Genomic DNA, 12,530 nt, shown 5'->3' with positions numbered 1-12,530 from the left:
AAAATGCAAGTTTGTTTTCTTTTAATCTCTCTTCCTTTTAAATTGACTCTCATATAATAGTGGAAGCACAAGATGAATATCATAATATCAAATCTTGAAGGGAGAAGTTGTGATTCAGTTCACTTTTGTCATGATATGCCACAAAATTTGAAATAAGAATGCAGCTTTTCTATCATTCTCTCTGAATGTGGTGCTCCTACCATTGCAAATATTAACAGATTTTGTAAGACTGAGAATCTATACACTTCTTGATCCCTTTCCAGCAATTTTTGACAGCTTCATTTAAATCTACTTTTAATGTTTCCTATTGAAGTAGTTCAAAAAAATGAATGGCCAAATTCAGGCAGAAACATATCACCTGTCTTTTTGTTGAAGAAAATTAACGGTAGTTTATTTTTAAGGATATCCTGTGCAACATTTCATTCTTCAATCAACATGATCAAAAATTCAGATTAACCCTTTTTGCTTGACTTTTCTTCAGGCTGTTTGTTCCTGTTAGAACCGTGTAGAAGGCCATGTCTAAGAAGGGTCTCAGAGAAAACATTTCAAAGACCACAACAGCTGATTATACAGCTCTAAATGCATAACTGAGGACGTTTAATTTGTGGAGAGAAGATACTGAGTATTTCTGGTACATTCTGAGTGAAAGGAAGACATTACGAGCGGGTCCAAACAGTACAGCAGTGTGACGCTGATCACAGAAAAGATCAGCTGCACATACAATATGAGTACAAAAATAAGGACTGGCAGATAGAAAAATTAAGTATAATAATAATGCATCATCTCAATTTTTAAAATTTAGCTTTACTGTTCATATTTTCACCTAAAATAATTTCCCCACATTCCAACAGCAGTTACACCTAGTTTGTTACCACATGCACTTTGGGGGCATCCTGAAATTATGAAAGATGCTGTATCAACATAATTTTTTGTTTTTTCTCTTTTGAAATAGACGGACTCTGTACTGATCGCAATGTTTAATCAATAAGCAATTTTAATCTGCTTTATATCCTTTTGCAATAAATATATTGTTTAGAAAGCTTTTAAAAATTAGAGAACTTGATCATAAATTTTACATGAAATCCTATTTTTCTCTGATAACTGTATTAGCCAAAAATGTGCATTTCTGTATTCATTCTTATGACACTGAAAGTACTTTACAATGATTTTTATACCTTCATATCTTTTATACTGTTAAAATATTGAGGGCAGGGCAGTAGACATTGTCCACATGGACTTTAGTAAAGCCTTTGACAAGGCTCCACATGCGTAGACTAATTAGTAAAGTTAGATCACATGGGATTCAGGGAGAGCTTGTCAACTGGGTGCAAAATTGGCTTGATGGCAACAGAGGGTGGTGATGGAGCGTCGTTTCTGGATTAGACACCTGTGACCAGCAGTATTCCACAAGGATTGGTGCGGGGTCCACTTTTGTTTGTCATTTACATAAATGATTTGGATGAGAATTTAGGAGGCATGGTTAGAAAGTTTGTGGATGACACCAAAATTGTGGTTATAGTGGACAGCGAAGAAGGTTACCTAAGATCACAAAGGGATCATGATCAATTGAGCCACTGGCCTGAGGAGTAGCAGATGGAGTTTAATTTGGATAAATGCAAAGTGCTGCATTTTGGTAAAACAAACAAGGGCAGAACTTATACAGTTAACGGTAGGGCCCGAGGTAGAGTTGTCAAACAGAGAGACCTAGGGGTTCAGGTACATAGTTCTTTGAAAATTGCATTTAGTTAGACAGGGTGGTTAAGATGGCATTTAGCACGCTTGCCTTTATTGCTTTGCACATTGAGTATAAGAGTTGGGACATCATGTTGAGGTTGTACAGGACATTGGTGAAGCCACTTTTGTAGTACTGTGTACAGTTCTGGTCGCCTTGCTTTAGGAAAGATATTAAATTGGAGAGGGTTCAGGAAAGATTTACCAGGATGTTTCTGGGACTGAAGGGTTTGAGTCATAAGGAGTAAGCTGGATAAGCTGTAACTTTTTTAATTGGAGCATATGAGGTTGAGGAATGCCCTCAATTTAAACTCATGAGGGGCATTAATAAGGTGAACAGCATTAATAAGGTGAACAGCAGAGGTCTTTTCCCTAGGATGGGCGAGTCCAAAACTAAAGATATATTTTTAGGTGAGAAGAGAAAGATTTAAAAAAGGACCTGAGGGGCAACTTTTTCACACAGAGGATGGTTCATGTGTGAAATGATATGCCAGAGGAAGCGGTAGATGCAGGTATAGTTACTTACAACATTTAAAAGGCATTTAGATAGGAACACGAATAGGAAAGGTTTAGAGGGATATGGGACAAATGCAGGCAAGTGAGATGAGTTTAGTTCTGGAAACTTAGTTGGCATGGACAAGTTGGACTGAAAGGCCTGTTTCCGTGCAGTATGACTCTGTGAACAATTGAGCCAGCCAGTAGATTGTGCATAGTAAGCAAACCAGACGAATTCAGTAAACCACCGAATCCTCAATAATCAAAAAGCTATAACTTTGTCAATAATTTGAAGATTCTTACTTGGATTATGTTGAAAAAAAGGTAGATATTGTTCTCAAAAAATAGAAGAACAAATTAGTAGCTAGGTTGCTCTAGAAACTTCACACAATCTATAGTTGAAAACAATTGCTCAGTACATTGGCAGCAGCTAATTTATACAATTTATGGCCAACGGACAGACATTCCCCAGGATCACTTGCATTTTCTGGTGGCAGAGAGGCTCCCTACACACTGGGGAGGTGCTACTGCACGTTGGCTTTTTTTGAGGGAGTGGGGGTACACAGGAGAGAGGTGTCAGAGCTGCAGGCTCCATTGCCAAAGGAGAGCCTTCCAGCAGCAAAGGCCACCCTCATAGGCTTGATACTACTATTTGAAGGGTATCCCCTCTGACCAGACATGGCATCCTGTGGATCAAGGGTCTAATTCTTCCTGTACCCTGAGTAGCTGCCAACTCTCACAGAGATGCTGCGATAGGGTTGAGGTTGCTGAGGTTATCAGGTTGTGGGTCCTCTAACTTGACCAGCAGTGGGAAGAGCCAGCTCATTTGCCCTAATGGGCAGCTGGCCAACTGTATCTTTGGTCCCATTACCCGTGTGGGCTTTCGACCACAATTTAATCCCAGTGTCAGGACTGACAGGTGCTGAGGCAGATGCAGTCTACAAACCTTCTAATGAAGGGTCATCAGTTTCAAACGTTAATGTGGTTTTTCTCCACAAATGCACCCTGACCTGCAGAGTATTTCCTGCATTTTCAGTTTTTATTTCAAGTTATCAGCAGCCACAGCACTTTGCTTATACAAAAATGATTAGCATTCCTGATGTTAATTCTGATCTTGCCGCCTTACCTCGATTTGTGCAAAGGTAACGACAACTGTGACAATTTAGGATGCCTCCTGAATCTTCTGGCTTGTGGTAATACATCTCTGATCTTTTATCTTCAGCTACTATATATTCTGGCGGTGGAGTTTCAGTATAACTGTTAAAAAAGTGGAATAACGTTTTTGCTATATGTAACCCAAGAATTTTCTTCTCATAACCAACAGTATCTCATTTACTGTATAAACTATGGCTGTAAGGTTTGACTATATTTATATTTTGATATGAATTGGTTTAAGGCTTCTGGAACTTATTTTGTCCCTGATATTAAAAACTTTCCATTTAATTAAATAGAATCAAATCCCTTTAAAAAGCATGCTTTACATCTCACTTTTATAGTAGGGTTTGCCACTCAGTTCTAACAATCTAACACAAGTTCAGAACAATTTCTTCCCAGCATGATGTTAAGTTTCCCAACCATGCCAGTTGCAGGAATAATTTAATGCTGACCCTAAACTGGATTTGTGCTGATTTAAGTTAACTTCAGACTGATCTAATTCAGTGGATTTTAGCCATCCTAGTAGGATAATCGCCCTTTATCAATTAAGAGGCATTTTAACCTCAAGTTTCACTTGCATTTTTCTGCATATTTAAGAAACACAGAGCTGAACCATGAAGAGACAAGATCATCCTTCTCAGCCACGTAGATCAGAAAGGTATAAAGATCTTCGGTTGATGATGGGAACTGCAGATGCTGGAGAATCCAAGGTAACAAAGTGTGAAGCTGGATGAACACAGCAGGCCAAGCAGCATCTCAGGAGCACAAAAGCTGACATTTCGGGCCTAGATCCTTCATCAGAGAGGGGGCCCCCTCTCTGATGAAGGGTCTAGGCCTGAAACATCAGCTTTTGTGCTCCTGAGATGCTGCTTGGCCTGCTGTGGTCATCCAGCTTCACACTTTGTTATCAAAGATCTTCGGTTGTCAAGTTGAGAGGCAGTGGAAGAAAAACTGCAATTGACCACAGCAATCCTGAACTCTGTACAGCTTCTCATACAGGGACCCTTTGTATTGTGTACAAAGCCAAAACAGTATCAACTCTATTCTTTAGCGTTTCACATTATGAAATGCATACTCTCCTGAATGCATATAGAACAATTCTTTCCATTACCCATTATTTTTCTCTTACTTGTTATATCTGTAGGGAGCTTTTTCATCAGATGGCACAGAAACTTCTTTTTCATCTCTGTAACGCTGTTGATTACTGTGTTTTTCATAGTTTTCATGAGTTTCAAAATTACGTTGTTTTCTTTCTTGGTCGTGATGACGATCTCGACTCTCCCTTTTGTAGTAGTCCCTCTCTTTCCGGTCTCGGTTCTCTCTTGTACGATGCTCATTACCGTAGCCGCCTCTAGCATGAGAACTTTTCTCTTCTGATCGTTCCTTCCTCCTCTGTCTCTCGCAATCTCTACTTTGTTTAGAGTAATCCCTTTCTCTGTGATGTCTGTTGTCACCATCCTGATCCCTGCGAGGATAGGAGTGCTCACTGTAGTGATGTCGATCACGATGGTGCTCTTTGTTGGGATGACCTCTCTCACCTCTTGTTAAATTTTTCTCAGCCCTATTTTCCAGGGTGCTTGTTGGTGGTTGGACCATCCTTTTTTTTCCAGATGTATAAAGTATTCTATGATTTGTTTAAAAAAAAATTGAGTCACAAGCATACCTCTTCCAGCATTTGCCACATTAATATTGAGGGAACTGTAATCAGATGGGAAAGTGATGATTCTTGAATTTTTGTACAGAATCGCAGAAATTAATATAATGGCAATGAAAATCACACAGAGGTCAGGTTGATGCTAAATACCTGAAAATACATTTAAAAAAAAACTGAAAATCTGGTTAAATCCTTAAAGCTCGTTACTAATTATGTTAACAACGAACAAGTCTATAATGAGGTTTTAGATTCTGAAAAGTTCAAACTAAGTTATTCCCATCTGTACTATTTACATGGTTGCCCAGGAATGTCCTCAATTGTATCACTTGTAACTGTTAACCCAACACTATTGATGAAAGATTAATCTGAAGCTCTATTTGGAGTGGGATAGGAAACGATCTGATTTTTTTGGCAACTCTCAATGACTTCTACCAATAGCTGATCATTCACTCAGCATGCTCAAAGATTTCAATTGAAATGTTCTTGCCAATTTAAATTATAAACATACAGCCCTAACAACAGTAGCCTGGAAACATGACTACCACAGAAATGCACAGAAACTGTGTCACCTACTTACCTGATGGATACAAAGGAAAAATAAAATGCATTGGTTGTGTGGAGATCCATTTCACAAATACTGCCCCAAAACTTAGATTGCATTGTGCCAGTTTAACGTGTGTAAACGGACACTTAAAGTTTTAATATTATGAGCAGTGTGCACACCATTCACCATTGGAAATGTGGTACTCATCAAATTGCTAAAACCAACTGCTTCGGGAGCGAGGCAAAAAGGGAGCTTAATGCCCAATGGTGCTCCCTTGGAAATTTGTTTATTACAGAGAGCAGAAAATCTTTAGAACAAGCCTTAAAAAGTAATACTTTAAAAGGAAATAAGATAATAAAATGTGAGGCTGGATGAACACAGCAGGCCAAGCAGCATCTCAGGAGCACAAAAGCTGACGTTTCGGGCCTAGACCCTTCATCAGAGAGGGGGATGGGGAGAGGGAACTGGAATAAATAGGGAGAGAGGGGGAGGCGGACCAAAGATGGAGAGTAAAGAAGATAGGTGGAGAGAGTGTAGGTGGGGAGGTAGGGAGGGGGTAGGTCAGTCCAGGGAAGACGGACAGGTCAAGGAGGTGGGATGAGGTCAGTAGGTAGCTGGGGGTGCGGCTTGGGGTGGGAGGAAGGGATGGGTGAGAGGAAGAACCGGTTAGGGAGGCAGAGACAGGTTGGATTGGTTTTGGGATGCAGTGGGTGGGTGGGTGGGTGGGTGGGTGGGTGGGGAGGGGAAGAGCTGGACTGGTTGTGTGGTGCAGTGGGGGGAGGGGACGAACTGGGCTGGTTTAGGGATGCAGTAGGGGAAGGGGAGATTTTGAAACTGGTGAAGTCCACATTGATACCATATGGCTGCAGGGTTCCCAGGCGGAATATGAGTTGCTGTTCCTGCAACCTTCGGGTGGCATCATTGTGGCAGTGCAGGAGGCCCATGATGGACATGTCATCTAGAGAATGGGAGGGGGAGTGGAAATGGTTTGCGACTGAGAGGTGCAGTTGTTTGTTGCGAACTGAGCGGAGGTGTTCTGCAAAGCGGTCCCCAAGCCTCCGCTTGGTTTCCCCAATGTAGAGGAAGCCGCACCGGGTACAGTGGATGCAGTATACCACATTGGCAGATGTGCAGGTGAACCTCTGCTTAATGTGGAATGTCATCTTGGGGCCTGGGATGGGGGTGAGGGAGGAGGTGTGGGGACAAGTGTAGCATTTCCTGCGGTTGCAGGGGAAGGTGCCGGGTGTGGTGGGGTTCGAGGGCAGTGTGGAGCGAACAAGGGAGTCACGGAGAGAGTGGTCTCTCCGGAAAGCAGACAGGGGAGGGGATGGAAAAATGTCTTGGGTGGTGGGGTCAGATTGTAAATGGCGGAAGTGTCGGAGGATAATGCGTTGTATCCGGAGGTTGGTAGGGTGGTGTGTGAGAACGAGGGGGATCCTCTTGGGGCGGTTGTGGCGGGGGCAGGGTGTGAGGGATGTGTTGCGGGGAATACGGGAGACGTGGTCAAGGGCGTTCTCGATCACTGTGGGGGGAAAGTTGCGGTCCTTAAAGAACTTGGACATCTGGGATGTGCGGGAGTGGAATGTCTTATCGTGGGAGCAGATGCGGCGGAGGCGGAGGAATTGGGAATAGGGGATGGAATTTTTGCAGGAGGGTGGGTGGGAGGAGGTGTATTCTAGGTAGCTGTGGGAGTCGGTGGGCTTGAAACGGACATCAGTTACAAGCTGGTTGCCTGAGATGGAGACTGAGAGGTCCAGGAAGGTGAGGGATGTGCTGGAGATGGCCCAGGTGAACTGAAGGTTGGGGTGGAAGGTGTTGGTGAAGTGGATGAACTGTTCGAGCTCCTCTGGGGAGCAAGAGGCGGCGCCGATACAGTCATCAATGTACCGGAGGAAGAGGTGGGGTTTGGGGCCTGTGTAGGTGCGGAAGAGGGACTGTTCCACGTAACCTACAAAGAGGCAGGCATAGCTGGGGCCCATGCGGGTGCCCATGGCCACATAACCAGCCCAGCTCTTCCCCCCCACCCACTGCATCCCAAAACCAGGCCAACCTGTCTCTGCCTCCCTAACCGGTTCTTCCTCTCACCCATCCCTTCCTCCCACCCCAAGCCGCACCCCCAGCTACCTACTAACCTCATCCCACCTCCTTGACCTGTCCGTCTTCCCTGGACTGACCTATCCCCTCCCTACCTCCCCACCTACACTCTCTCCACCTATCTTCTTTACTCTCCATCTTTGGTCCGCCTCCCCCTCTCTCCCTATTTATTCCAGTTCCCTCTCCCCATCCCCCTCTCTGATGAAGGGTCTAGGCCCGAAACGTCAGCTTTTGTGCTCCTGAGATGCTGCTTGGCCTGCTGTGTTCATCCAGCCTCATATTTTATTATCTTGGAATTCTCCAGCACCTGCAGTTCCCATTATCTCTGATACTTTAAAAGGAACCCCGGGAGGCTGCCAGCAGACAGGCACGTTTAGCAAAATTGCTAAGCTCCCTGATTACTCACTGTTATTGCCATTTTTGGTTGGACAGATTTGTGTATTTAATTACATTACCTCTGGCCAACAACTACATTATCTAGTAGAAGCTTTTTTCCAACTGTAATATTTTAATAACTGTAAATGTTCAAAGAAATTTAAATACTTATTACTGATGTCCATGTGGCTTTTCTCCTGTATTATCCATAACACCATGCAAGAGGCTAAACAAATCCTGGAGATTCCAGGGCAATTCTGATAGGTTTTCAACCCTATTGCTCCTCCATGACTGGCACCCCTATTTTATCAGTAATAATCAGATGAGTTCAATATATCAATTTTCCATTGTCCTAGTAGAGATTTCTGTTGTCTCCCAAATTGAGTATGATTGATTTCTAGACCATTAAAAAAAGGACTTTCATTCAAATAACATCTTTCATGACTGCAGGTCAATTAAAACACTGTTTGGGCAACACAGTACTTTGGAAATATCATCATTACTGTAATGTAAGGAGCAATAAAAATCAATTTCACACAACAAGGATTAATACCAAAGTGAGGATGATGAGCATCTGTTCATGAAACATTGATCAAGGTGTAAATATTGTCCAGGTATAACTTTTCTGGTCTTTGAAATTGTGACATTGGATCTTCCACCCAAGGGTGTTTTGGTATCACTGATTAGCATCTCATCTGCAAGATAGCTCCTCCAATAATGAAGGACCCCATCATGTTCACTTGTACAGAAGTAATGACAGCTTAGATTTTGAAGGTCAAGTCTCCAGGTTGGGATTTCAACATACAACCTTCTGTCTCAGAGGTGAGACGATGCTACCAACTGAGCCATAGTTGATGCTCTCATGAAATCGGCAATATTATTAAATAAGCACATAAGAAAAAGCATGCTGAAAGCATCATAGGCAGCTCAAGAATACATTCAATTGTTACATAAGAAATAGGGGTTGAAGTATACCAAACACCACCCCCCCAACATCCCTGTCATTCAATACAATTATAGCCGATTCTTGGCCTCTACTCCAGTTTTCTGTTGCTCCCTGCATCCCTGGATTACCTTAGAACCCAAAGATACGTCTACTTCAACAGTGGAAAATCCATAATCTGCTGGGATTGACAGTCTACTTTCCTGGAACAGTATGCTGTTCCGCAACCAGGGGTCAAGCTATTTCAGTTGTAGTTAAAGAAGCAGGTTTAATAAGTGATCTCAGAGTACACAATCGCCTAGAAGACAATGACCATGGTAGAATTTAGCATTTGGTTTGAGACGGAGAAACTTAGATCAGAATCAACTGTAGTAAACCTAGGTAACAGGACATTTGCAAAGACAGCAAAGTTAGCTAAGTGGTCTAGATAAAATAGCAGAAAAAATAGTTGAGGAACAATGAAAGACATTTAAGTAAACAGCTCATGACTCACAGCAAAAGTATACCCTAAGGAAAAGGGATAAACAGACCATAGTTAATCATGTAAGTTAAAGACAGCATCAAACTAAAAGAAAAAGCATACATGTGGCAAAGATTCATGGTAATCCAGAGGATTTGAAATATTTTAAAAACCAACAAAAAAAGTGAGAGATAAACTATGTGGGTAAGAAGTAACATCAAGACAGCCAGTGAATTTTTTAAATATGTAAAAAGTTAGAGAAAGGCCAGAGTGAACATAAGCCCCCTGGAGAACAAGGCTGCAGAAATCATAATGGGGAACCAGGAAATGGCAGAGGAATCGAGTAAATATTTTGCCTCAGTCTTCACAGTAGAAAACCTAAGTAAATTTCCAAAACTTTAAATGATCAAGGGCAAAAGGGAGGAAAGAAATCCATATAGTAACTGTCACTAGGGGAAAGTATTAAGGAAACTAATGAGACAAAAAAATCAGTGTATTCCTGGAACAGACGGGTTGCATCCTAGAATATTAAAGAAAGTACTTACAGAAGTAGTGGATGTACTGATAGTAATTTTCCAAGAATCCCTGGATTCTGGAAAAGCCCCAGAGGATTAGCAGGCTGCCAATGTAACACCATTATCCAAAAAAAGGAAGGAAACAAAAATGATTAGGCAATTAATTGCCTGTTGGCTTAACATCTGTCATTGAAGAAAAATGATTGGGTCTATAATAAAGGATGCAATACCACAGCATTTCAATATACATAATATAATGAAGCTGAGTCAGTGTGCCATCATGAAGGGGATATCATGACTTACAAATTTATTACAATTTTGTGAGAAAAGAACAAGATGTATTGTTTGGATTTACAAAAGGTAAATGAGAAGGCTCCACATGCAAGGCATATTAAATAAGTTAAAGGGCCATGATGTTGAGGATTGTATATTTGCATGGATAGAAGATTAACTAACAAACAGAAAACACAGTTGGAATAAAGTGCTGGGGTCACAGCCATTTACAATATATATCAATGATCAGATGATGAAAATGAATGTACTATAGCCAAATTTCCAGATGACAAAAATAGAAGAGAAAGAAAGAGGTGAAAATGGCACAAAAATTCTATGGAACAAAACATACAGGTTGAGTGTGTGGTGGGCAAAAACTTGGTAGATGGAATATAAGGTGGAAAAACGTGAGGTTATGCACTTTGGCAGGAAGAACGGAAGTGCTGACAATTTTTTTTAAATGAAGAGATTACAGGAAGTTACAGCATCGAAGGATGCAGGGGTCCTCATGCACTAATCACAAAAAGCTAGCAAACAAGGAGATAGTAAGAACTGCTCTTGCTGGAGTCAGAGATAACACAGTGTGGAGGAACACAGCAGGCCAGGTAGCGTCAGAGGAACAAGAAAGCCGATGTTTCAGGCTGGGATCTGCTGGGTTCGTCCAGCTCCACAGTGTTATCTCTTAAGCTAGCAAACAAGTTCGGCAAGTATTGGGAATGCAAATGAACTGCTGACCTTTACTTCAAGAAGAATTCAGTATGATAGGGAAATCTTACTAAAGATATGCAATGCACTAGTTAGACTACACTTTGTGAACTGTGAACAATTTTGGTCCTCTTATCTGAGGAAAGACATGGAGGCAGTCCAGAGAAGGCTCACTAAGTTGTTCCTGGGTCTGAAGCTATTTTCTAATGAGGAGTGGCTGAATAGTTTGCACTTGTACTCAAGAGTTTAGAAGAATGAGAGGTGAACTTTTGAAACATATAAGATTCTTAAGGGGCTTGAAAGGGTGGAGACTGCGAGATTGTTCCCCTGGTGGAAGAACCTGCTATCAGCAGCCGTATTGTACGAGTAAGGGGTCACCCCCTGAGATGAGGAATTACTTCTCTCAGAGGGTAAATGAATCTTTGGAATTACTAACTTCATAGAACTGTAGAGGCTGGGTGGTAAGATATATTCAAGGCTGACACAGACAGATTCTTAATTAGTAAGGGATTTGAGGTAATGGCAAAAAAGAAAAAATGATCAATGGTGGACAAGACTCAATGGGCTAAATGGCCGACTTATGCTCCTACCTCTTATGAATGGGGAATTCGAATGTTTTGCAGTTTTTAATTATTTCTCATGTTTTACAAATTGAAGGTTTGCGTTAGCAGGTTTCTCCCCACTTCAGGATAAAGTGTTAGAAATCCGTGCATTTCCAATATTAACCTGAGAATTAATTACAAACGTTACTGTTTAAGGTGACGAGGTCGCTCAATGGGTCTCTTAATTAATGTCAAATCAATTGTAACGTTAACGAATTTTTCCCCATTACCAAGCAATGATTAGTACAACTATCAACAAGCAGAAAGTAGTGAATTTCTATCTACATCTTGGAAGAAAAATAATGAGCAAATGTTATTGCTATGCTTTGCTTACATGTGCCAAATCGGACTCAAACTCCTGTCCAAGTAGAAAATTTTCCCCAAAAATGTTTTCCGGAGAGACGAGGCGAGTTCATGTGAACTTTCTCCAGCGAACTCAGATGGTTTTCAGTCGAATGACGACGGCACCAAATAGTTGGAAATGTGATACCTCAACACCTGACCGAAACTCACTTGGAGAAACTCGATGCTGCGAAAAACAACTTGCCCCAAACATCAGCGCATCTCCTGCAAACAATGGCGCCAGCAGAAAATGAGTGTAATTCCTGGGTAGGGAGAAAAGAACTTACTTCGTCCAGTTGATGGATTGTACCAACGAACCACGGAGCCTGAAATCTCACAAAGAATTCCCTACTGAACGTAACCTAGTCAGCGAAGACGCTGATGTAAGTCTGCACTTCACAAATGAGCCGTGCGTTAGACGAAAGCTCAATCTACACTGCAAACACCACTCAGGTGTTCTCTCTTCCTATTTTCCTGCTGTCGTAGCGCTTGCTCATCCCAGGGACTCCTGCCGCCGAACCCGTTGGCTTGACCTCGCCCAAGAGGCTTACAAATTGTGAAACATTAATTCCTCATTTTTGTTTTGTGTCGCGTTCACATTTTCATCTTGTTTGTTACGGCCCCAGGGGATTTACTCAGCGG

The 12,530-nt window shown here is 41.8% G+C and overlaps 1 protein-coding gene across 3 annotated transcripts in view; it reads right to left on the bottom strand.

Annotated features, from left to right (window-relative positions):
- LOC125459800 (MARVEL domain-containing protein 3-like) overlaps window positions 1–12,530 on the bottom strand; it is a 29,761-nt gene extending 17,231 nt beyond the window's left edge. Inside the window, exons 1-3 of one of the 3 annotated variants that reach the window (XM_048546663.2) lie at window positions 12,176–12,530; window positions 4,511–5,005; window positions 3,353–3,483 (exon numbers count right to left, since the gene is read on the bottom strand). In XM_048546663.2, coding sequence (XP_048402620.2) covers window positions 3,353–3,483; window positions 4,511–4,977 — 598 coding nt within the window. In that variant the 5' untranslated portion in view covers window positions 4,978–5,005; window positions 12,176–12,530. Of the gene's footprint in view, window positions 1–3,352; window positions 3,484–4,510; window positions 5,006–11,880; window positions 12,143–12,175 lie in introns of those variants that run through there. The other 2 variants (XM_048546664.2, XM_048546662.2) reach the window with 2 other exon arrangements.

This window comes from Stegostoma tigrinum, chromosome 16 (assembly GCF_030684315.1).
Source record: "Stegostoma tigrinum isolate sSteTig4 chromosome 16, sSteTig4.hap1, whole genome shotgun sequence".
In the NCBI taxonomy this organism is placed as follows: domain Eukaryota; kingdom Metazoa; phylum Chordata; class Chondrichthyes; order Orectolobiformes; family Stegostomatidae; genus Stegostoma; species Stegostoma tigrinum.
The sequence above is the reverse complement of the archived record's forward strand: the minus strand, read 5'-3'. Positions and strand labels throughout refer to the sequence as shown.